At 45.3% G+C, this 26,892-nt stretch overlaps 1 protein-coding gene across 3 annotated transcripts in view; it reads right to left on the bottom strand.

The window, feature by feature from the left end:
• NME8 (NME/NM23 family member 8) overlaps nucleotides 1-26,714 on the bottom strand; it is a 150,313-nt gene extending 123,599 nt beyond the window's left edge. For 2 of the 3 annotated variants that reach the window (XM_075586638.1, XM_075586639.1), the window contains exons 1-7: nucleotides 26,546-26,714; nucleotides 22,045-22,102; nucleotides 20,456-20,559; nucleotides 18,902-18,973; nucleotides 7,877-7,993; nucleotides 4,004-4,082; nucleotides 785-858 (exon numbers count right to left, since the gene is read on the bottom strand). In XM_075586638.1, coding sequence (XP_075442753.1) covers nucleotides 785-858; nucleotides 4,004-4,082; nucleotides 7,877-7,993; nucleotides 18,902-18,973; nucleotides 20,456-20,559; nucleotides 22,045-22,102; nucleotides 26,546-26,578 — 537 coding nt within the window. In that variant the 5' untranslated portion in view covers nucleotides 26,579-26,714. The remainder of the gene's footprint in view (nucleotides 1-784; nucleotides 859-4,003; nucleotides 4,083-7,876; nucleotides 7,994-18,901; nucleotides 18,974-20,455; nucleotides 20,560-22,044; nucleotides 22,103-26,545) is intronic. The other variant, XM_075586637.1, reaches the window with a different exon arrangement.
• Nucleotides 26,715-26,892: the final 178 nt, after the last annotated feature.

Raw genomic sequence — 26,892 nt, 5'->3', positions numbered from 1 at the left:
TGTAATCAACTTGTATTAGTTTTGGAAGCCTCCTTGGACGCTCTATTAAAGCTGCAGTTCAGTCTTTTTCTTAATTAATTTTTTTACTTCAATAGTTTCATGTGCGCAATCTCTAATTACCTAAAGAACTGCATAGCTACCGGTCAATTCGTTCTCTGTCTATTGATCTGCAAAGTTTGGCGACATCTTTAAATATGGGGAATGTAAATCGTTGCTATAGGAACAAGCATGTTTGTTAAAATAGAATACAAGAAAATTGGTCTTTCAAAGTTGTTTTTTTAAAACAGAAAACGCTAAAAGTATTTTTTCTTACTAACTGATTTATTAAAAACAACACACATGTAGGATATTGCCTGAACTGCAGCTTTAAGCAATGCTAACCATGGACTCATAGGAATCCTGAGCTCAGTTATAACATTGTTCAGCGCATAACCTGCCTCCATATGTAATTTGTAGACAAGTCAATGATGACTTTTGGGAGAAAACGGCCTGTATAACTGCATCTGACAATATACTGTAGAATTACCCCCTTAGGGGTCGATCAGCTGCTTTGGCACATAGAATCAGCCTCTTAGTTGTGAATATTTGAGTTTAATAAATACAAAACTAATACCATGCCAATATGTTATTTCTATGCTATTTTCTTTAATACCTTCCGCTTCTTCTATAGCTTGTAATATGAACATTTTTTTTAAAGGTGGAATTAATTTTTAGCTGAAAAAAATGTGTTTTTAAAAAACAACACGTCTTCTGTCTTTGTAATAAAAAGATACTAATAATTTACCTTGTCCTTAATCTCATCCGTTTTTTCATTAGCAACAGCATCAGGTTTTATAATGGCAACAGTGTAGCATTCATCTAGAACAAAAAGAAGAAATATAATAAACATCTCTTCTGTGACCCTTTATATTATATAGGCAAAGACTTTAAAGTATTGTATTGGAAAAAAGCAAACTAACAAACAGTGATATGGTTAATGGGGATATTGTAGCTAATTGGCACATTTCGTTTAGAAAATCAGATATTTATTATTAATTTTTTAATGTCTATCCTGACAATGGCTGCAAATACAGTACAGTAGAGATGTGCAAAGTTTTCTTATGTTGTCAAACATTACCAACAAATATAAATAGAAGTCTCTGTGCAAGGACACATGGCCCTTAATATTCTGCCATTTTTTCTCAATTCTGGTGAAAAGTGGCAACATTTGCAAAATTGATGAAAGTATGTCTTAATTCTGGAGAAATCGTAAAAGCTATTAAAATTCTGAACAATTCGAATGTTGCAAAAATGTTGCAAGAAAAAATTAGGCAAAGCAAATTTAAAAACATTTGCACATCTCTAGTTTCAAACACTGTTACCACTAGACTTTCACTTTCTTTATCTCTTTTCTAATCATTGTTCCCTTTTTAAATTGGTCTTCATATACAGATGTAGCAGACGTTATTGCACCTGCTGGCACGGTTCCGCGGATGAAAAAGTGCTAGCTCTGCCACCTGTTGCGCACGGCAAAAAAAGACAATGGCCGCTTCTCCTGTTGGTGCACTGTGTACGTCCTGCAGCGATACCCCAGCGAATGTGATAATGTCTGCTAATTCTGTAACTCAATTGTTAACACGATAGTCATTCAAGCTACCGTACGACATAATGAAAACTGAGGGCTCTACGGTATTATTGGGGTGGAACTAACAAGATTGACAATCAACCCCCTTTCCTGTTCTAAGTCACCATCCTAACTAAAAACACAGGAACATTTTCAATTTTTTTAAAATAGTTTTAAAATTATTAGATTCTTTTATTTGTCATGAATCATCTATTTTTAATTGATGAAACCTATCACTTTCATACAGCTGCAGCCGCCGGTTTTAGGCCATTTGCCCTGGACAATCTGTGGCTATCTTGCAGTAACATTGCGACATTTCTGCAGCACACTGCGAGATTTCTGCAGCCAGACTAATGGCCCATCGGATTAACCAGCGGGGTCCCTGCATTGGAATGAGACTCACGCTGTGTGAATCTTACCAGGCTGCGAGTCCCATTCAAACACACGGACCCACCTCTGTGTTAATCTGATGGGCCATTACAGCCTGCTCTGGGCCATCTCACGAGTTACTGCGAGATGGTGACAGATTTTCCAAGGCAAGTGGTCTTAAACCGGCGGCTGCAGCTGTGCATTCATTTTCATCCTAAATTCATCCTACTGTAAGGAGGCGTCGTACATTAAACAATGAAAGAATCGGCTCTGCACAGTTCCAAGCAAGAGACATTTCACATACAGTGGCGGCCACCTTCAGCCTCGTGCGGCCGTTTCAGCGCAGTGTTTGATGCGGCATGTTCGGGTATTTTTAGGCGCCGCGGGCGGTTTCATTGTATTAGCGCTATTAGCGCTATTAGCGCTGTCTCGCCATGAATGCGGCATGAACGCGGCAAAGTGCGTGACATTCGGAAAAAATCCCCGAAAAAATTCGGAGATGTTGGAGAATAAAAGGGGCCGCGACTGTAGTAATGACGAGTTATGGATATAAATCAGGCACAAACAAGTCAGAAAGGTCATAAATGAGAACGTTTTTTGGTCGCCCTCGGTATGCCAACAAATTCATTTAAAAGAAAGAAGGAACCTTTTATCTACTGTCTGAATAGCTTGGCTTTAGAAAGAAAAAGAGGCAATGGATGGGGTTGCTCAAGGCAGTCAGCCTACCTCATAAAGGCTGTATAATCTATAGAAAAAAGTTATGACAAAAATGTAGATTTTTTTAACAGTTCATTACAAAGGTGCCAAGAAATGCCAATGCAGTCTCCTCTGGCATGGAAGGGGTGGCATATCATGATTACTGCCTATATGGGACTATCAATTGTCAACATGATAGTCATTCAAGCTACAGTACTACATCACTACAAACTGTTTATAGTAAGAATGGGGAAATTTAGGCAAACATGGTAAAAAAAAGCAAACTATTTAATATTTATAACCTGCAGAGTAATGTGTTCCATGCATGTTATTATTTTCCATTATAGCAGGGGATGTGATTTTAAGTAATTTCTTCATCTGCCATTAATTCAACCTAAATCCACTGTTTATTTTCCCAATTATGCTATACAGCACTGATTTCTTTATCTGGAGCAGATAAGTCCTTGTCAGACCAGCGGATGGTCCGTCTAATTTTAGTTTTATTGAAATGTAGGCATTAATAAGGTGTTGTATAAAGTGTGTGTCATACAGATAGCACCAGCATTTACTCTCTGCTAGTTACTAGCCACAAATTATATGTCATCATGGGTAAAAAAGCCTTAAACCATAGTGTACAGTAAATACAAACATCCCTTGTGAGCACATTCATGTCTCAGCTAGATCTGCAACCCAGCTTTTCACCATTGTCTTCTAACATACAATGCTTCCCCTGTAGCCAGGGACTCTGGGAAATTACAGTGTCCACTGTGTGCTCATTTGCATGTAATTTCCCAGAATCCCTGCCTGCAGCGGAAGCAGTGTATGCTAAGAGTTACTAGCCATTCATTTCTATTTGGTTTAACAGTGTTACATTACACCAGTGTTGTTGTAAAGTCAAGTTTGGCATACATACATATAACATAATAGCATCATCGTCTCTCTGACAACACTAGGCACCACACATGTTGCTTCCTATAGAAGTCACCGCCAGGACACCTCGCAGCTCGTGATCTCCACAACGCCATCTTTAAATGTCCAGCGCTGCTCCGAGGACATTTAAAGATGTCATAGCGGCTGTCCCGCTGCTCTGTCGCGACATCTTTACATGTCCTCGGAGCGGCACGGGACATTTAAAGATGGCGTCATCGAAATCGTGAGCGGCGAGGTGCCCCAGTGGGCGGGAGATTGAAAGATAGCATCGTGGAGATGGCGAGTGGCGAGGTATCCCGGCGGTGAGTTCTCTCGGAGGTGGAGTGCCAGCAGTGGTTTGGTCGCGGGCAAATGTCCCATTCCAAAGGAGTATTGCTATAACTTAAAAGATTGTAAAGACTGTACCTGGTCTGGTTATTTCTTCAGTAGGCAAATCCTCTTGTACTGGTTTTATATCGGATACTGACAGTTTAATTTCCTTAATCTATGAAAAGAAAGTCAGACTTTTAAAATGGTACAGCTCAACTCCCTTATAATGCTGTGCTTGGGGTCCAAAGAATCACATCGCGTTATAAGTGGATCGCGTTAGAAATAATGTACAATTGTATAAATTGTGCAATAAAGTATTTAAGATTCCAATAATCGTGTTGTAAAGTATTCATAAATACAAAAATTGGGAGCCACGCATGCATCGCGGGTACGGCTAGTCCCACGAATTCGGGTATACTCAGGTGTATTGAGGTTTGTGACTGTTTTCTGCCCGAGTGCATTGCGTTATTTTCCAGGCAGGGATTGAAGCATTTTATTCCCGCTGGCTGCAATACTGCACAGTATATATATATATACTGCATTACAATTCATGAATTTATGCCATCTGGTAGACACGCGAAGCATTGCAGCCTATTAAATCCTAATCATTATCATTTAACAGATCAGCCGCCCGTCAGCCGGGCATGAACCATGGCTGGGAAGGCAAACGCAACGGGGCTTGTCTGAGGTGAGGAGCGGCGCATTCCAGGTATCTGCCAGGTACATACTGGGTATTTGCTCGAATAAAGTGTGTCGCAGCAGTAAGCAGATTTGCGTTGTAATGGATCGCGTTATAATGGGGTTGAGTATATTCCCTACAATGACATACTGTTTTTGCTTTTGCATGATAACTTGTGCTATAACAAACACAGCAGCAGGTCTAAGTCTTTATTTAGATGGAAAAACAGATGCTTTCACCAGCTGGCATTTTGAGCAGTAAGACTGTGATTAGAACTATTTCTGTTATATTAAGTGCGTTCAGTTTTGTTCACAGGTATCGCTCCACGTTTGTGTACAGGAGTGTTTGAGGAGATATATACAGTACGTAAGTCACTGCTATCCTGCAAAACCCATATTTCAGGGTCTAGATGAGAGTTGCGCCCTCTTTATGTAAGCTATGCTTAACGCCACATTATATGAAGTTAATGCAAGGCATGGCTAACTTAACATGGCGTTAAGCCTATGCTAATTAGATAAACAACAGCTGTTATTTTTGCATATCTAGCTTTGTGGATATGTATTACCCTCATGGAGAATCCAGTCCTTTACTGATTTTGGTAACGTGACATTATGAGCCTAAAAGTTCGGAGCTCTTTGGATCTGGCCCGGCGTCAAGTAGGAGAGGTGATGCAGAGCGTAATATTATAACGGGGTGTATCAAATTCTGCGTCTGTAACTTATATCGTATTTTCTTTCTCTTTACGTGAAATACAGATGTAGCCAGTCTTAGTGTTTTCCCTGCAGTCTAGACTCCGTGATTTCCCCCAGCAGTTAGACATTATCAGTGGGAGGTCCCTTTCGGCAGAACAGACCCCAAGCATGAAGCTGTGGCTTTACTGTCCCCAGAGCCACAGCGTTTCGCTTTTCTTCCCGCAATTGCGAAGACAGTAAGTTTGGCTACATCTGTAAATTCACCACGTCTGAGGTGGTGTTAATTTATGTGTGCAAGAGATATGAGTATGATGTCCTGTCCCTTGATGACGTAGCTTAACGAATATGGTCCTCTAGTGTTCCCCCTAATGACATGGAGACCCATATTCAGGCAACTACGTCATAAAGGGGGAGAAGTGCTCTGGGGAGACACAGAGAGGTTTTTTTCTCTGGGACTCCCCTGCGCAGCTATTATTGTCCCGGGACGATTAACACTGCTTTAATCATCCCGTGCTGCAAAATGTACTGCTTTCAGGTAGAGCCAGCCTTAGGCTTTGCGGGGCACAAAGCGGCACGCTGGCATCGGGCCCCGCCCCTGTAGAAATGTTAAGGGGACTTACCTTGACAAGCAGCCATCCGGCAGTGTTGCGGTGTCATGTGACATCACATTGCCAAGGCAAAGCGCCGTCATATGATGTCGCGGCATCATTTGACGTCAGATAATGACAAAAAAGCACAGATACATATAATACAAACAGTGATTCCCTGGCGCACTATCAGATATTAAACCTGACTGATGAAAGTAGTCCCATGAATCAATTGATGATAAGAATGAGATCCACAGTCCACAATGTCCCGTTCTTTTAGATTGGAGACTTGTCTGGAAATAGAAATGAAACAACCATTGCGCAGTACCCTATGGTCAGTGTTCCACACCCCCACCGTTGCTATCTACTTACTTTCATCAGTCAGGTTTAATATCTGATAGTGCGCCAGGGAATCACTGTTTGTATTATATGTATCTGTGCTTTTTTGTCATTATCTGTGCTTTGTATAAATTCCTTGTGGATAGGTTTGTTTTCATTCCTGAGGCAGCCATTCCCCAATCTGCTAAAATAGGTTGTGAGGGATCATTATTAGGGTTTCCCACATAGGGGTTCCCCTTTTTGTTTGTAGAGCACCTGTTTATATCACTTATATATAGGTTTAAGTTTTTTAGGTTAGAGCGCTGATTATATGCTTTTAGTTTAATTTTCTTCACCATCATTTGACGTCAGTCACCATGGCAACACGACACTAAAGGAGGCAGCCCACTCCAGAAAAGGTAAAACCTCTCACAAACGACCACAGACACACACACACACAGACGCACCCAAAGATACACACCTCCCTCTGTCTGTTTGGGGGCCCCAGGCTTCCTCTTCTCCCTCCTCCTGTCGGCGCCAGGATCTAACTTTCGCCCAACTGGAGGGTGAAGCTAGTGGAGGGCAGCCCCACGCTCCCTCCAGCTCCCCCTCCGGTCGGATGGAAGTTGGATTCCGGCACCGACAGGATGACGGAGAAGAGGGAGCGTGGGGCCTCTGAAGGTGCGGAGCCCAAGGCGGCTGTCTTGCCCTAAAGCTGGCCCTGCTCAGGGGCCGCGGACAAACCGCACACAGACTGCAGATTTCAGCCTGTTGGTCCGCAGTGATGAAGGCAGTAAATCTTATTACATCTGTAAGACACTCAAGTAACAAGTTTAATACATTTGATGACGGTGCAGATGAACGCCCCCAAAAAAGAAAACAAATTTGCATTACATTAGGGAGCAGCTTGTGTCATCTTGATACATACATCACTATCCCGCTATGTCTTTGTTTAGATTTCTTTGGCCTTTTACTTCCCTCTCTAGGTAGCGCTATCATCGCATACAGTATAAGCAAATAAGTACAGGCTTACAAAGTGCACCGTATAACATATGAGCATGTGTGAGCCTGTTTGTGCCTCTGTGGTTATTAATTACATTTCGATAGTGCTGATTAAGTCAATAACAGTTTCTGTGTGATAGCGCCCTGATCAGCACCGTCACAGTTAAATGAATAACCCCTACTGTATGTGTGTGAGAGTACATACTGTATGTAAATCTCTGTATATCATTGCATATTGTAGATACTGTAAATGTGTCTGTTTAGACTACAGTATGTGTATCTATGCCTTTTTGTCTGCCCGTGTTTATGTAATTGTGTGTGTACCATGTGTGTATTAGTGAGTGTTAGTGAAACACAACTTTAAATGGCAAAGGGCACCATTAATCCCTTTCCTGCCACAGAGGACAACAACACATTTTTCTAATGTTGGTCCATTAAATGGTATCACAATTAGGAATGATGAAACATGTGATCAGAATGAACCAGTAGAGGCAATATATGAAGAAAAACAAAGGTTTTGAACAGAAAGGTGTTTGTACCTTCACTGGTGCCAGTGCACTTGAAGAAGAGACCTGTGAGGTTTCAAAAACTCTGTAAACTATAATTTAATATGTGAAAAACTCTCTTGTTGGTCCCCTAAATGGTATCACAACTCTAACAACTGTGAACTTTCACTGCAAATAGTACTTACCTCATCACGCTGTATCACCCCTGCTATGATTTTCCCCTCTGCTTCTACTGCGTTTATTACTGTTTTAATAAGCAGTGGGGCATTTACCCCTTTTACCATCGATACTATTATGCCTCCCTAAAATATAAAGCAGAACACTGTAAATTTCATTTTTTGGGGATTGGCATTGACTTAAAAATACTACCTCTACTACCAGGGTTGCAGTGGAAGCAGGTTTCTCGTAAGGGAGGAGTGGCTCAGTGAGTAAAGGCACTGACTGGTACTGAGTTTGAAGCAGAAGAAACTGGTTCAATTCCCAGTGTTGGCTCCTTGTGACCTTGGGCAAGTCACCTTATCTCCCTGTGCCTCAGGCACCAAAAAATAAAGGATTGTAAGATCTACAGGGCTGGGACTGTATCTGCAAAAATGTATCTGTAAAACTAGCAGCACTATGCAAGAACAAAAAACAATTAATATTATTATATTCTTTTCATCTTTGCTGTACGGTGGTAGATTTTTCTCACTTTTTTTTATCCTCATAACTAACTTTGTGAACATAGTTGTAGCCACTTCCAGCTTCACATTGCAAGGCCAATAACTAACCTCAGACTGATGAGACCAATAGGTTGAAACAACTGCCTGGGCATAGGTTTGCTGACCATGCACTTTTTTTTAACCCAAGCTGTGCTGGGAAAGCTGTGTAATACTGCAGGCATAGGGGTCCATGTCAAAATCGATAAGAAGCAAAAAGTGACACACTGTGGAGTAGATCCACCAAACTCCGTTAAATCAGGGCAACTAACATCACATTGCCTAAATAGTAACTGGACGTGAGCTTCCCTGACTTTAACGGAGATCAAGAAGCAGATAGCGAACGTGATGTTGGCCAGCTAATGTCGGGATAAGACACACATGTGCTAGCTGGCTGTAACTCGCGTCAGCCGTATGCTAAGGAAAATGCCAGGTATATATTGCAATGTTTTATCAAAAATTAGAAGGAAAAGTGTGTTTAACACCTATACCCTCTACTGTAGCTAGAAGCTCATTTGTTGTAGCACTCCTGGGACAGTTAAAATATAACTTTTATTACGTCTCACATAAAATAAAGTCAACATATATAGACATACAAGAATACAATATTCATATAAATTGGAAGGTTATGGCAGTGGTGGGGTAGGGGTGGAATATGGAACCCAATCAGCGTTACCCTTATAAATGTAAGTTGATACACGCTTGGGACAACCCAAAACCCCCAAATACAAGAAAGGTAAAGTATCTCTATGCTGTCTGGGAATGTGACACTAAAAATGTGCAATATATCAGAATGCAATCACTGACACAGCATAACGATCAAACCAACCCATGATCGCTGTAAAGTAAAGTCCAACACTAATGCCTATACTGATAGATACAAAAGATGATGAAACAGTACCTGTTTAGATCACAATAGTAGGTACTGTATATACCTGTCTATGTCAATCAATATAGGGTGGGAACTCACTCATTTAAATTGGTGTGGAGGACTTTGCACAATCATGGGTTGGTGGTATGTGGATTAATCCTGTGTGTGACAGCAAATTTGCAATGAGAAATAATGTAATGTAACCTACAATAGTAGGTGTATATAACCAGTGGCTAAACAGATAATGCACATAGAAAATGCTGCTGTGAAACCAGTAAAATAAATGGTTGTAACTCAGAGACATGGCCCTAACTGAAACGGACCACTCAATATGCAAGGCGTGATGTGTCAGTGCTAATGCATAAAACAAACAAGCAGCAGATTTCCTGCAAATAGGTCCTCTATTATCATATAAGTGTAGCCCTGGTCTCCAGCAGCTCCTAGAGACCCCCCTCCCTTGGAGCAGCGTGGTCGCGGGTGCCGCCGTAGTCAGCGACGGACCCGACGGCTGCTTCCAAAGGTGGGGGCCGGAGCAGGGAGTAGCGCGCTACCTCCGAGATGCGGCCAGTTGCCGGGGACGCGATCGGGCCGTTGCTAGGGCCGCAGTCGCGAGTGTCCCGGCGTCTCGGGAAGCAGGGCGCCGCCATTAGTAGTGCTGTTGCGCATGAGCAAGAGTCAGAGAGCGTGGGAGGCCCACAGATAGCTCGCGCATGTGCAGTGCAGGACTGTCAGCCCCCAGGGTGCATAGGGGCAGAGCCACATGACCCCAGGGAGCCAATAGGGCTGGAGAATGACTCTGCAGGAGCCATTAGATACATTGTGTGGGTTTGGGACTACGCAGTTAGTCAGAGCCAGAAGCAGCCAAGGGAAGGAGGTAGGGTACAGGAGTCAGTGACTCCCTGTACTAGGCCAGCAACCCCCAAGGCCCGAGATAGCCCTGACTCACCCAGTAGAGTGAGTGTTGCCAGGGACATCCCTCAGGTTAGGGACCCTGTCACTTACATCAGTTGGAGCTGGGGAGCAGAAGGGGAAGGAAGGGTGCAGGGAGCGTAAGGTCCCCCACATCCCAGGTAGTCCCCAACTCCGCACCAGGCTAGGGGGTAATTGCTAAGGGACGGCCCAAGATAGGGACGCTGCCCTTAGTGAGTGTCAGTGTGCTGTGTTGTCAGAGTCACGGCTGTCAGTGCTGTGAGGTCTGACAAGAAGGCACAGGGTTTGTGCAGCACGGTTGCTGCACGCACCCAGTAGATTGCAGCGCGAGGCTGCGAGTGTTAGCTATAGAGTTAGAGTCAGGACTGGGAAGAGTTAAGGGAGAGGCGCAGGCCATTAACCCCTTAGGTCCCAGATAGGTCCTCACTCCCCAGTTTGTGGTGCTACAGGGACAGGCCCTAGGTTAGGGATCCTGTCACAGTAGCGCTAGAGTTTGATAGGGACACAGCGGATGCTGCGCTTCCCGTGAAGAGGTTTGGGTTCCAGTTGGGCCCACAGAGACTATCTCCAGGGTGAGATCGCCCTGGCGGACCCCGGACAAAGAGCTCCAGGAGCAGACGGAGTTGGCGAGCGTCAGATCCTTTGCGAAGCCAGTTGGAGATCCGAGCACTGGAGTGCTCGGGCAGGTACCTTAAATCCACACGTGCACCAACGGGCCCATTAGCTTAATAGTGACTGAGCAGTCACCCATATCCTCTCTCTGCAAGAGTGTGGGACATTGGGTGGGGATCCTATGGACACTGGGTGGGATCACCTGATGTTGGGGAAGCATCCTGCGTGACGCCGTAGTCAGTGTCGCCTCTAGAGAGGGACACCCGTTATTCTGTGTGACCGTATAAGTGTCGTAGCTTGTTCTAAGTAAAGGTATTTGGTTATTATATATACAGTGTATGTGGTTTTTGTATGATGTCCTGCGAGGAACAATTCCTGCTCTGCTAGGAACCATCGCAGGTGGAGGCGCTGCACCGAGTACAAGGTTACTCCTATTCTTTATATAATTGCCCCAGGTTCCCCGTGGCGGAAGCTCAGCCCTTCTGTGAGCCAAGCAGGTAAAGCACCACACCTGGTAACACTGTATGTTCTCCGCACCCACACTATATCTGCGATTGGGTGGGGTGGAATACCCGTTACATTTGGAGGCGCTGCTGAGATCAGACCTGGGGTGCCCCGTTCCATTTTTTCCCAAAATTTGTCCAGTTCATATTTTCCACCATGTTTGTAAAGTCCGGACACGAGGTCCTCACCTGGGCCTTGAGGCTAGGTGCTATCCCCCAGCGTGTGGTGGCTGTAGGAGGCCTTCCCGCAAATGTATCAGACGAGGAGGTCGGTGATCACTTGCATAAAATTCCCGGGTGGCAGTACCCCCTTATTCTAGATGTAGATAAAGACCCCATGTCTCCAGGGCGCTCGAGGCTCTTTGTGGTGTTATACACGCAGGATATATGCCTGTCTGAGGCACCGTCCGCGTTGTTTATGCCCGGGTGCCCCCCTGAGGGCTACCCTTTAGTATACTCTGACCCAGCGCCATGGCAACTTTCCCCAGGTAGGCAGCGTACAAGTGGTACCGCGCTCAAGGTGCAGAATGACTTTGCAGAAAACTGTCCGGGATCGGCGGGAAAATCTAAGCCCCACCCCCGCCAACTGAGTGCCACAGTGCAGAGCCCGACTCCCTCTTTGATAGAAAGCGCCCCGCCTCTAGAATCCACCAGGGGTAGAGGGTGCTTTGAGCAGCTATCAGCAACTTCTGTTCCCCATAAGGAAAGTACAGAATGCAGAGACACACACCCTCGGATGTATAGAGTCATACGGGCCCCAAAGTTCGGCTCGTCCCTGGTGGTATGCCCGTGTGTATTAGAAGACTGGGATGTGACTGGTGGCTGGACTGACGAGTTATCTACGTTACCCTTAGCGCTCACGACAACAGTGGTAGATGGGGAAGGATGCCTACACTGCTGCCTGAGCGGTTGTGATTGCCCCGTCGGTGAATTGACACGAGGGCCCAAGTGTACCGACTACGAGATGCAGTTCCTGAAAGCCAGACTGCCGCAGCCTACAGAACCGCCAGAGAAAGAGAAAGAGGCGTCTGACGTCTCTACCCAGGCGGTCAACGCCGCTGCTAATCAACCTACCTCAGCTATGGAGGTTGTAGAGGGCCAGTGTGCCCAAATGGACATACTAAACTCAGGTCCCGAGCCGGAGCCACCGAAGGCAGAGTCACAGATGTCGGAACCCCCGATGTCGGTTCCGGACCCAGTTCCCGAGCAGGAGTCTCGGATGGCAGAACCCGGCGAGGAAGATGCCGTTAACCGCTCCACCTCAACCACGGAGGTGGCGGAGCTGACAGACAAGGCTGCCCTAGTTCCCCGTTGCAACGAAGCGGGGCGAACCGAGGCCCAGCCAGCTACGGAACAGAACGAACCATCGGCGGAGAAGAGCGCGACCGCAGTGGAGGTACCGGAGCACGCCAGCTTTGCACCTATACCCACTGGTTGTATCGCAGAAGAACCCGGTGACAACCTTGCGGAGGATCCGATCGTGATATCCTCCGAGGAAGAGGTTGAAGTCCCATCGGTGGTGATGCGCCTTCCGGCGGACCACTCTAGTGAAGCCACCGAGCCAACTACCTCAGTGGCAGTGAATCCTGATATGGGCCTGTGTGCCCTACCACGGCCAGTCCGGCCTACAGAGGTACCATCGGTCCCAGGCGTGGGATCAGTACCTGCTAACGATGACATGGGTGAGTTGACTGCCCCAGGGGTGTTGAGTGTGAGCCTCCAGGTGACCGCGGAGCACCATAGCTTCTTAAGTCTGGACACCCGGGCGAATGGCTCACTCGACATCGCTTCCTGGAGGTGTCTCCCTTAGCAGCCAGCGGTCCAGTTGTGCGAGTGGATCAGTACCTACTGCCTATCATCCAGGTGAAGAGAACAGCTCCTGATCTGAGTGAGAGTCCGTGCTCTCCAACCCAAATGGTTCCCGGACTGGGATCCAATGCTCCCGAGTTTCCAGCAAGTAAGTGGATTGCCCCAGAAATGCCGGGGGCAGGTCCCGAGACAGCCGAGGTGGGAACTGACAGCGTCCCCAAGGACCTGTTGGCCACCGTGAATCACCGTAGTGGTAAGGTATCTACCCTTTACTCCCTGCCGGGTGAAACAGAGACTTTGAGGAAAGAGACATTGTCCATTGATCGCTTCCCAGTGGAAGCTTCGCAAGTAGGCAGGGACAAGGACTGTGTTGCCAGGAATTTAGTAAAAATTGCCTCCTTGGAGCCCAAGAAGGAGCGCTCCATTCACCATGTGGTGGACCGCGGAAAAGGTCAAGACCTCCTGGCCTACTGCATCCATGCCACGGATGGCCGTGTAAAGGTCTGGCCAAGAGACATGGTACTATTCCGTCCACCAGGGGGAGGAAGTAATAAGAACCCTATGACTGTTGCCCTTAAGTGTGCTCTCCAAGAGATTCACCCAGGGGAGGCTCACGGACGCAAAAGTGAGGAACCCCCACATGATCGGTTAGGGGCACCCCACAGATGGTCTCAGCTCACCTCAGTTATCCTATATGACATGCCATGTATTCGTGATGTTAAAGTCAACCTGCTAACTGTGTCGTTTATGCAATGCAAATTTTTATTGTGTAACCATATGCAGTGTGATGTCGTTCCCCAAGCGGGGTCGTTGGATTTTTCACCAGGTGGAGAGTGTAGCCCTGGTCTCCAGCAGCTCCCTTGGAGCAGCGTGGTTGCGGGTGCCGCCGTAGCCAGCGACGGACCCGACGGCTGCTTCCAAAGGTGGGGGCCGGAGCAGGGAGTAGCGCGCTACCTCCGAGATGCGGCTGGTTGCCGGGGACGCGATCGGGCCGTTGCTAGGGCCACCGTCGCGTCGCGAGGGTCCCGGCGGCTCGGGAAGCAGGGCGCCGCCATTAGTAGACTGTTGCGCATGCGCAAGAGTCAGATAGCGCGGGAGGCCCACAGATAGCTCGCGCATGCGCAGTGCAAGACTGTCAGCCCCCAGGGTGCATAGGGGCAGAGCCACATGACCCCAGGGAGCCAATAGGGCTGGAGAATGACTCTGCAGGAGCCAGAAGATACATTGTGTGGGTTTGGGACTACGCAGCTAGTCAGAGCCAGGAGCAGCCAGGAGAAGGAGGTAGGGTACAGCAGTCAGTGACTCCCTGTACTAGGCCAGCAACCCCCAAGGCCCGAGATAGCCCTGACTCACCTAGTAGAGTGAGTGTTGCTAGGGACATCCCTCAGGTTAGGGACCCTGTCACTTACATCAGTTGGAGCTGGGGAGCAGAAGGGGAAGGAAGGGTGCAGGGAGCGAGTGAAGCTCCTGCGCCACGTAAGGTCCCCCACATCCCAGGTAGTCCCCAACTCCCCACCAGGCTAGGGGGTAATTGCTAAGGGACGGCCCAAGATAGGGACGCTGCCCTTAGTGAGTGTCAGTGTGCTGTCTTGTCAGAGTCACGGCTGTCAGTGCTGTGAGGTCTGACAAGAAGGCACAGGGTTTGTGCAGCACGGTTGCTGCACGCACCCAGTAGATTGCAGCGCGAGGCTGTGAGTGTTAGCTATAGAGTTAGAGTCAGGACTGGGAAGAGTTAAGGGAGCGGAGCAGGCCATTAACCCCTTAGGTCCCAGATAGGTCCTCACTCCCCAGTTTGTGGTGCTACAGGGACAGGCCCTAGGTTAGGGATCCTGTCACAGTAGCACTAGAGTTAGATAGGGACACAGCGGACGCTGTGCTTCCCGTGAAGAGGTTTGGGTTCCAGTTGGGCCCACAGAGACTATCTCCAGGGTGGGATCGCCCTGGCGGACCCCGGACAAAGAGCTCCAGGAGCAGACGGAGTTGGCGAGCGTCAGATCCTTTGCAAAGCCAGTTGGAGATCCGAGCACGGGAGTGCTCGGGCAGGTACCTTAAATCCACACGTACACCAACGGGCCCATTATCTTAATAGTGACTGCGCAGTCACCCATATCCTCTCTCTGCAAGAGTGTGGGACATTGGGTGGGGATCCTATGGACACTGGGTGGGATCACCTGGTGTTGGGGAAGCGTCCTGCGCGACGCCGTAGTCAGTGTCGCCTCTAGAGAGGGACACCCGTTATTCTGTGTGACCGTATAAGTGTCGTAGGTTGTTCTAAGTAAAGGTATTTGGTTATTATACATACAGTGTATGTGGTTATTGTATGATGTCCTGCGAGGAACAATTCCTGCTCTGCTAGGAACCATCGCAGGTGGAGGCGCTGCACCGAGTACAAGGTTACTCCTATTCTTAATATAATTGCCCCAGGTTCCCCGTGGCGGAAGCTCAGCCCTCCTGTGAGCCAAGCAGGTAAAGCACAACACCTGGTAACACCGTATGTTCTCCGCACCCACACTATATCTGCGATTGGGTGGGGTGGAATACCCGTTACATAAGTCTAGAGCACCAACAATCACAGTGAATGATAAGCACACGTCTGAGTTACAAATGCACACGGAGGTGCTTCATGGCGTCCGGCGTAGTGACCTCGCTTGGAAGGTGCCGTGCAGTGTTACAAGCTGGTAACATGTATCCCTCTTGATCCTGGTTATATACTAGAAACTGGCTGCGTGCCAATTATTGCCGTCTGCATTTGATATCACGTATGCTGTCTGTGTTATGTGTTTGTTAGCTGCTGTGAGCTGCTTGTTATATTTACATGAAGCACCTCCGCGGGCATTTGTAACTCAGACGTGTGCTTATCATTCACTGTGATTGTTGGTGCTCTAGACTTACATGATAATAGAGGACCTATTTGCAGGAAATCTGCTGCTTGTTTGTTTTATGCATTAGCACTGACACATCACGCCTTGCATATTGAGTGGTCCGTTTCAGTTAGGGCCATGTCTCTCTGAGTTACAACCATTTATTTTACTGGTTTCACAGCAGCATTTTCTATGTGCATTATCTGTTTAGCCACTGGTTATATACACCTACTATTGTAGGTTACATTACATTATTTCTCATTGCAAATTTGCTGTCACACACAGGATTAATCCACATACCACCAACCCATGATTGTGCAAAGTCCTCCATTCCAATTTAAATGAGTGAGTTCCCACCCTATATTGATTGACATAGACAGGTATATACAGTAACTACTATTGTGATCTTAACAGGTACTGTTTCATCATCTTTTGTATCTATCAGTATAGGCATTAGTGTTGGACTTTACTTTACAGCGATCATGGGTTGGTTTGATCGGTATGCTGTGTCAGTGATTGCATTCTGATATATTGCACATTTTTAGTGTCACATTCCCAGACAGCATAGAGATACTTTACCTTTCTTGTATTTGGGGGTTTTGGGTTGTCCCAAGCGTGTATCAACTTACATTTATAAGGATAACGCTGATTGGGTTCCATATTCCACCCCTACCCCACCACTGCCATAACCTTCCAATTTATATGAATATTGTATTCTTGTATGTCTATATATGTTGACTTTATTTTATGTGAGACTTAATAAAAGTTATATTTTAACTGTCCCAGGAGTGCTACAACAAATGAGCTTCTAGCTAGAGGGTATAGGTGTTAAACACACTTTTCCTTCTAATTTTTGATAAAACTATCATATATAGCTCATTGTATGCACCCGATGCCAACCTAGGCATTTGTGGCCGAATTCATATCCCAATCCACATTTTTCCTAATAATTATAGAGCAGTATATGTCATTTGTGTTTTTGTTATATATTGCAATGCAATATATACCTGGCATCTGCCTTCACAATGAAAAATAATGAATTAACCCCTTAGAAGCCTTAGTGGCCATGACAGCATGACTTCATGTTCACTAAGGTAGCCAAGGGGTTAATAGAAATATCATAACTACTCTACTACCGCTATGGCATGAAGGGGTTTAACTATCCTCCTTAATCTCTCTGGGGGGCCTAATCTCCCTACCAGGGGCAACTACCCAGACACCCTCAGCAAATCACCCCCCTCTACAGTACGGGCCATTAGCCCTACTAGACAAAGGTGGCTAATACGGCTAATGGCCAACATAAACACAATATATAATACCAGTTCAATGCAAAAAAAACAAACCTCCATTACGCATAATATGGGCCATATAGCCCTTGGAATGTTTATTTTATTGTTGGGCACATTGTTTTGCATTGAACTTGAGGTTAGACCACCAGGTGGGATTAAGGGGTTATGCCATAGTGCATGGATAATGCTGGAAGCACCTAACACATGTATAACCATGACCTAAAATAACATAGCATTAACTTTAACAGCCTGCTGTGGGTATGTGTTGTGAAAAATTAGAAATATTAAGTTATAGTAACAGAAGAGATCACAAAAATTTTAGAGATAATGTATTGCAGTTAGCATTAGAAAACATTCATTATAGTTTCATTATAGTTGCCTAAAAAAAAACGTTAAAGAAATGTATATATTATGAAAAATCCGGGGCCCTTGTTATGTGCCAATGTTGCGGGACAACAAATGATAGAATAGATATGTTTCCTCTCAGTTTGATGTGGAATGCTAATCACTCGTGCTACACTATGGCAGCCGGGCTCTGATACGTTTCACATCCCCAGTGCATTGTCAGGATTTCACAGTGTCCGACCACCAGGAGTAAACTCCTTACAGCAAACCTGCTTCAAATGTAAAACACCTGACTGACACATTTCTTTCATCTAGCATGGACACAAGAATATGATGTATTTAGCTTTCTCAACTACAACATCCCCTTTTTTGGACAAGATTCACTAAACTCCGTTATTCTCTTCAAAGTTACGGTAACCTATACTGTAGGTGCACCAGAATGTGTGGTTAGGCCTCATGAAAGGAGAGAGGTGGGGGTTAATCCCTTGTTTGCCATAATTGTTAACATTAATGGGGGGGGGAATAATTACTTAGGTATACAGTATATTAAACTATTTGTAGCCTTGGAGACATGGGTTGCTGAAGATTTGCTGGTTACTCGGGATACTGAGGAGTTATTACATGGAAAAGATGATAAAAGTTCATGAAACGTATGTTTCATGACTATCATTTAGTCTTGGTATTCTGCAAGCATTATTTCAGAGTCTGGATGGGAATAACGCCAAGACTTTAGTGACATCACGTTTTTTGAAGACAACTTAGCATTATCCTGAAATAAAGTGGCATTAAGGCAATGCCAATGATGCCGTAGAAGTATCTTAGTAAATAAGGTGTTAACTCTGGAGGAGGAGTGGCTCAGTGAGTAAAGACACTGACTCTGGAACCAATGACACTGAGTTTGCAGCAGGGGAATCTGGTTCAATTCCTTGTGACCTTGGGCTGGCAGCAAATAATAGATTGTAAGCTGTGCAAGGCCAGGGACTTGTGTCTTGTGTCTGCAAAGATTCAAGGTATAGTGCTGTGTGCACAGTAAGCGCTATGCAAGAGGAAAAAAAGAGTCAGGGAGACTAATATCCATTCCTATTTCAGGTGAAGTCACTTTATTTGCCCTGAATTAACAGCACTTAGTGAATCTCGCCCAACATATGTTTATCACAAAAACCTCTTTGCTTGATTTGCGATTACATTTTCCCAATTTGCTGACATATTCAAGCAATACTGCTTATACATACATGCAAATAATGTGGTTTGGTTAATGTAAAAAGAGAAGAAAAGACAACAGATTTGGAGCTAACCGAGCAAATGAGGAATGCAGGTTCACACTTTCCTCTAAATCTTTTCAGTGTTTCGATATTGTCAGCCGTGGCCTGGAAAACAAATGTAATAAATCAATGTTAATACACCAGAGTTGCTGGTCCCTGTTTCAGAGGAAAGGTTAAACATAGAAGCACATTTACATCTCCTCTTAAATCCTAAAGAAGTTTTGAGACTGCGGTCGTCAGAGGCTTCCTGCTTGTTCCTGGGTCAGTATTTCCCACTGCTCCGACTCTCTCCTGTGATCCACTGGGGCAACTCAGACAAACATTCATACAAAAAGAGGAGCAGAGAGAAAAACTGTATTAAAGGTTTTTGAAATAGCCCTGCTTTGGCGGGCTCGGTTTCGGTTGTGCCAGGCGGGGTCCTGTGGCGTTTATGGGGTTTGGTTATGGTTATTGGGGGAGATGGGGGAGGGTTATGCCCTGTTTTTTGGCTGTGGACCTATTGCTGTCACAATGTGGGAATAAGTCCATGTTATTTGCTCTCCGGTTGTCCGGTCAGCAACAGGTGTCACGAGTCGCGGTTGGAAAGGGATCAAGTTATGGTATGGTTTGGGATATTAGCATTATGTCGTTAATAATAAAAAAGCCGTGGCCATTTAACTCTAGCATGTTGTCGTGTGTTTATTGGTTGTGTATGGCAGTGGGGGAGGGTACGACATGGGGGGCACCCTTAGGTCATGTGCTATTCACTTATTCCCTGTGTAAGAAGAGAATCTGGAGAAGTGTGCCAGCATTAAGCAACTGACTGGAGTGGGAGAAACTACAACACCCCTTCTGTCTGTACTATATATTATTTATTTATAAAATGTTTTACCAGGAAGTAATACATTGAGAGTTACCTCTCGTTTTCAAGTATGTCCTGGGCATAGTTCTGATATATATATATGGGTGAAGATGACCTAGGCGCAAAAAAGGGAGAGGGAGGAAATGTCACAATGTATCAAGCCACAGAGCACTGTCAGGGAGGGGAATCCCAAAAAACAAATGTCACTCTATCAGATGGGGAACAAAAAGATTCCTTGCTGTTTTTTCCCCCATCTGATAGAGTGACATTTGTTTTTTGGGATTCCCCTCCCTGACGGTGCTCTGTGGCTTGATACATTGTGACATTTCACTTTATATAATTATTTTTCCTCCCTCTCCCTTTTTTGCGCCTACAGTAGGTCATCTTCACCCAAATCTCTTTCTCGGCGTTGGTGGGGCCGTGGACCAAACTGGCAGCATTTAAGATAAGGGACAGGTAGTTTAATGGTAGCACCACCTCCAATATTGTGTTGTATAATTGATTGTGTTTTATTATTTATATATTGAGTTTAATTACAGTTTTGATGCGCTAGTGTTCTTTCTTTTCTTTTATATATATATATATATATATATATATATATATATATATATATTATATATGTAGTGTATGTTGGTAATGTACAGTCCTTTAGAGGGTTCAAGGGACTGTGTGGACATGTGGCGCCTTAAGTATGTCATATTGCCTACCATTGTTCTAAAACATACTATTGATGTGAGCAGACTTACCACAGCAAAATGCAAGATATCGTCCCCGAAATCAGATCGTAGTTTTCTAAACAAAGTGAGCACCGCTTTACAGGGTCCACACCAAGCCTGATGAACATCTACCACTGCAAGATGCAAGTACATGTTTTGTATAAGGTTTTATGCCTAATATAAAGAAATTTTATACTATAGAAAAGAAGGGGGAATCTATCGCTCGGAATCTACCTTCAAGTCAACGGGAGTTTTAGTGCAATAGGGCCCCGATCACAATTTAATGAATAACCCACTATTCAATATTGTATAAAGCCGTCTTCTGTCTGGGAAGCTTCAAGCCCCATTCATTTCAGAGCACACTGAATCGGGACATAAGCCTACTCTTGCACAACTACCTAACGAATTGAAGGTGGTTGTGCTAGTCCAGGGGTCGGCAATCTGCGTCTCTTTCAGCACCTACATGCGGCTCTCCTTCATCCGCAGGAGGCTGCTGCCTCTCTCCTTCACTGGGTTGCCGGTAGCTGCGGGGGGCCGGACGGAGCTGGTCGGGTCTCTTTTTGCCTCCGGGCATCTCCCCAGCTGCTGGCATGCCCCCACCTCCTCCCCCCGCAGAGATACCGGCAACCCAGGACAGTGCAGGAGAGAGGAAGGTCCTAAGTAAGTACTGTAAGTACTGTAAGTGTCTGTCTGTATATATATAGACCACTCCCAGTTGAAGGCATCTGGCCGAAACGCGTAGGAGTGGGTGCTGTAGGCAGGATCCCCTGGTTTCTCCCAATCTTGGGATACGAAATATACCTCTTGAGCTGCTGCTCAATGCATGTTCTGTGATTCTTTTATATGCATGCAGGATTGTGCTGAACAACATATACATTTCAGGATTGTGTACTCATTACACTTGGACCTACATCATCTGTTATTTGTCTCTTCAACAGGACTGACTTTTTGCATTGCTATTTGTAGCTTGTTTGGGGATTACAATCCATACTTTATCAGTCCTATGACATCCTATGAAGTGACTTGACTCTATTAAGAGATTCTGGTCCCAGCTTTTTCACATTTCCTGTATACAGTATATTGGTGATGTACTACCAGCTACTGCCTTATTGCCACAGAGTAGCACTGTCTGCTGTTTCTCCTTGAGATATTGTATTTTTCTCTTGGGATCTGTGATTAAGCCCGGGATATTATTTATCCATCTACCTGGCTTCTAACAGTATTTCTATATGATATGACAGACATGCTAGTTAGCATATTGCTTCGGTTTACGCACAGGGGATCTATGCCATTTTTTAAAATTCTGTGCTATCTTTTATCCTGTTTTGTGACATCTAATAAATAAAATTTACTTTTGATATTGCAGACGGTATACCAGAGTGCTATCTTTTTGGGCTTCTTTTTCACTTGCTTATATATATATTACTGTATTACAAACATATCTTCAAATAAAACGGCGTCATGACTTGTCTTTACATAAATTTTACCTAATACAGCAAGAGTTCTACAAATAAAACATTTTCTTTTGCATGCAGAAATTAGAACCCCTCTTTAGAACAAAGACCTCATACACTATTAATAACATTTGTTCACAAGGGTGCTCAACAAACCAATTGTACCTGTGACACCCTTACTCAGCAGCATTTCGTCCCATTGCTCCTGCGTAGTAATCACTGTCTAGGATTTAAAAAAAAAATATAAGAAGCATACTGGCTAGAAGTAATTAAATACCGTCCGAAATAATCTAGCAGTATTCTCCCACTGGATTTTGTTGCAAATGACACAGCATGATAGAGGCAGCAGTTTACAAAAAACGAATATGTTCAAATAATGATAAGTTGTTTTGCGTAGGGTTTTCCATTTTTTTACACAAATAAATGAAGCATTTTTGCATTTGTATATATATATATATATTCTGCTGCAGTGGAAGTGCTGTTTGCTGGGTGATAATGGTGAAAGACAGGGTTGCAGACCTGTCTAAGACATGCAAATGAATATACAGGAATATTTACAGTTGCTTTATGCTTTACTGTGGAGGGTTTTAGTCACTTTTTTACCCACCATAACCTTAATAGTCGTGGTGATTACCTACTCTTATCTCATTTGAGCAAATGTCAGCAAGCCAACCTCACACTGATGATACCCATCAAGGTTGAAACATGTCTGTGAGTGGGTTAACTGACTTTGCATCTCCCAAGTCCTTGCTTAAAAGCTGTGTTTAAAGCAGCATGCATTGGCTAAGGGTTGCTCATGTAATGTGAGCATGAGATAAAAAGTGGCACTGTGTGCTCATTTGCATGTCATTTCCCAGAATCCCTTGCTGCAGTGGAAGTGCTGTTTGCTGGGTGATAATGGTGAAAGACAGGGTTGCAGACCTGTCTAAGACATGCAAATGAATATACAGGAATATTTACAGTTGCTTTATATATATATATATATACATATACATATACATGGTAAGTCTATTCTACCTGTCTTTCCCCCTGCTATGTAGGACCCTAATAAGTTCAGGGCATTAACAGGTTAATCAGTGGGCTTTTGTGTGTCCCCCTGCAGGCTCCTCTGTGATGGACAGAGGTGAGGTGGTGACTCATGGCCTGGATAAGCCTATCAGTATAGGTTTAGACCCTGAGCCTGTCCCCTCTGAACCCTAATCAGGGGAGTATCCAAATGTAGTATTCAGTCTTGCTCTGGAGAGAAAGGAGAGAGCATGGGCTGTCAGTCGACCCATTGTGAGGATGAGCTGGCCCACCCCAGGCGCAGGCCTGGGGATTGTCAAGACTCATTGTCCCTATTATCAGGGTAGGCACCCTCTAGAAGTCTGGGACTCCAGAGACCGTACAGCACTGTAAGAAGAGTTGCAGTGGCTGTGTATGATGCTGCTAATAAAGGATCCTGGTTCTACTATATTCCCCTGTCAGAGTGTAAGTCATTGGACAGGGGTGAGAAGGATGGTGTGGTGGGGGCTGATATTCGGAGCACAATGGATCCCACTACAGCTGGAGGCACTTAGTACCCGAGAACTACAGTAAGAGAACCCAAAAGCCTGTCCTGTCTCAACAACATCACAGACAGCTCAAGCTCTCCTGCTCCCTACAGGTAGTGCACACACACGTAGCATAGGCTGTGCAATCTCCCAATCTCCCAGAGGGGTGCTATACTTATATATAAGTTATGGTGGGTGAAAAAGGCGACCGAAAACTTCCACCAATAGCATATAGCCAATAAAGAATATCACCTGTGAGCACATTCACATGTCTTAGACAGGTCTGCAACCCTGCCTTTCAACCATTATCACCTGGCATTTAGTGCTCCCACTGCAGCAAGGGATTCTGGGAAATGACATGCAAATGAGCACACAATGTGTCACCTTTTGCCTGAAAAGCCATTTACATGGAGCCCATATAAGCAAATGCAACGCTGTTCACACAGCTTTTAATCACAGCATGGGATATGCAAAGCAATGCAACCACTCACAGACATGTTTCAACCGTGAACCGAACTGCTTTAATTCCTCATAGTCGATGGCGTCAAGGGACCATCTTTAACTCCTTGGCTTCCAGATGGGGTTACATTTCAGTTAAGATTTGGTTATTTAACATTATTTTTGGGAGGAGGGGGGGGGGGGGGGGCAATATGCCTCTTCCAAAAAGATGAATGGTTTTACTTGCTTTTATATTTAGCTGTAAAGAGGATTTGGGATACTGTCTACACATCATTTAACTTTCCCCTTTTTTTTTTAAACAACAGTTTGTCATCATATGATGCACGATTCTGTGCTCCAGTGTATATACTGTAGAGCAGAGATCATATCCTTGTCCCCCCAGCATCACCATATTTTTATTTTTCAATGTACCCCCCCTTTCCCCTGTGTCAGGGCATTTATGTGTGCTGCTAATACCTGCGCGGCAAACAGGAGGCCTGATCCTCCGAGACTGGGAGCCTGGGTTGTGTATATAAATATCTACTATAAACAGCGCCTCCGTGTGGGAAGGATCCTCACACAGTAGGATAGCCCCTCCCAAGACAATATGCCCAGTAAGGCCGTGTCCATAGATGGACAGGCCGTGCTGAGGCGTGCGGACGCTCCGCGCTGAGCCCCTGCATCCTCAATGAGGATGCCTTGAGAGGGGGCTCACGCGAGCGTCCGCAGGCGTGCTGACGAGTTGGAGGTTTCAGCCGAGTGCCAAGCTGTTTTTCAGCGCGCTGTCGGCTGAAAACCTCCAATCACAGCACAGCAGCGTCAACGTCACGGCGCCGTGACGTCGGCGCCGTGACATTGACGTCAGTGCGTCGCGGGCGATTGGCCCAGCGACGTCACTGCCCCGCCTCCACCCACCTCCCCCCCGGCTCCCTTCGCACACGCTGGCTCGTCTGCAAGTCCGTGCAATCGCGCTGACTGATGCAGGCGAGCCTCAGCGTTAGAGCGCCTCCGCTCTCCCCACACCTCTATGGCCAGGGCCTTATACACACACAAAGTATGGGGAATAGTATTTACTGGGAGGTAATAAACAAGAACCATAAATACACACAATATACATATACAGTATGGCTTAATATGTTTGACTAGCCGCAGACATTTTAAGTTCCAAAAATACACACTAGTTAAAAGGACAGCAACACATGTTTTTTGTTGTTTTTTCCTTTCATTAACATTATCTGAATTAGGGATGCCCAAAAGCTGAACTAAGAGTTCCAGAGACTCCCCCATTCATGAGATGTAAAAATGTAAGGCCGCGCTCATGGCGGCGTCACTACGTGCGTGCGCGCGCACTTCCGGGACTCTTACCTGACTTCCTATGTAGTTCCTCAAGTGCCCGCGGCGCTGTGGGCATCGACGCTGTGCGCATCGACGCTGGTACATTTTGGTCCGACAAGGAAATTTGTGATTTTGGGCTGCAGTCGCGTGATGTCAGCGTCATGTGAGCTGGTTCAGCCAATGAGGGCGAACCAGCTCCGTGACATGTTTGCCACGCCCCCATCATGCCCCCCGCTGTATGCCGGTCGCCCTCCTACAGTGAGCGCACATCCACAGGGGCGCGTGTTACCAGCAACAGAGACTTCTGCCTTGCCATAGAGACTATTTGCTGTGACGTGTACACAGTACAGAAAGAACGTTATAGTTGTGTGTCGAGTCAGACCTCTGGAGTACATCAGATGCTGAATGCAGGACGCCGTCGTGTGAGATGCAGATGACGTCTGAGTAACAGCAGGAAACGATCCATTGGGGCTACATCTCTGAGACCACCAATTCTGATGACAACTGTGCGGTAACTTCGTGTATTGTCACACGTGAATGCGATTAATGTTCATTTATGATGTACGCAGAATACTTACCTCTCTTTCACTAAATCATTAATTTTGATATACTTCACCATTTGCGTTTTGCGCTTTTTTTTGTCTTTTATCTCTTAGTGCGTGGGAGTGCTGAGCCACTCTATAACTATAGCTGCATACGCCGATACCAACGGTTTTGTATGGTTTATACATTTTTTATCACTTCCACGGTAGGGTAGTGCCTTATATAGCACGATTTTTTGTCATATACATTAATATTATATAAGGAGTAAATTATATGGTGCAATGTTAGATATTGTCTTAACACGGTTAAGTTGTGTTTTGGGTTGCGCACTTTATTCTTTTTATTATGCCCCCCAATCGCCTCCCCAATCTCCTACAGCCTAGTGCACACATCGCTGAGGCTGCAGGAGTGCGCACGGTGAGGCGCACAGTAGGGCGTGCCAGCGCCACCACCATGAGCTCGGCCTTATTCTGACAAGAACATGTGGCTGGAAGATACAATATGACAACCATGATCAGCATCACTCAGATCAACACTGATTTTAAGCACCAATGCCCGTATAGACATCAACAGAGTCTCAGTGAAAACAATTAGCAATATTTTATTAAAATATCCTTATTTGGCACAAATACCACCAAATCTCACTGATTTAAAATCTTACCAACAAAAATAAACAAGGTTCACTAAAAATCTGTCCAAATGATAGTAACAAAAATGAATATTGTGGCCCAGGGAACGCATCTTTAAATACCTCAAGAGCCAGCAGTTCCCATGGTTAAACCCCATGAGTGCCCTATGTCATAGCGTCCACGACTGACCTGTAACTGGATTTCTTTCTTTTTGCTCGACATGACCCCGGTGTATATCTTCCCTAGAAAAGCAGACGACAGGGATATGGCTACGATTGTAAATCAGGATAATTTCGGCTCCATTCAGCAGAACTCAGTCCCTCCCAGGGTCTTGTTCCGTCCTGGGCACATACAGTATACAGCACACTTTAAGAATACACCCGGAGAATACAGATGTTGCAGACATTCTTGCACCCGTTGGCAGGTTGACCCCGACCCTTTCCCCACATTAGTCTTGTTGTCATATTTTATATGTTGTGAAAGGACAAATCAGCGTTTTTTTTTCCTTAAAAATTGCTTGAGGGTTACAAATGAAA

This window comes from Ascaphus truei, chromosome 2 (genome assembly GCF_040206685.1).
Source record: "Ascaphus truei isolate aAscTru1 chromosome 2, aAscTru1.hap1, whole genome shotgun sequence".
NCBI lineage: Eukaryota > Metazoa > Chordata > Amphibia > Anura > Ascaphidae > Ascaphus > Ascaphus truei.
The sequence above is the reverse complement of the archived record's forward strand: the minus strand, read 5'-3'. Positions and strand labels throughout refer to the sequence as shown.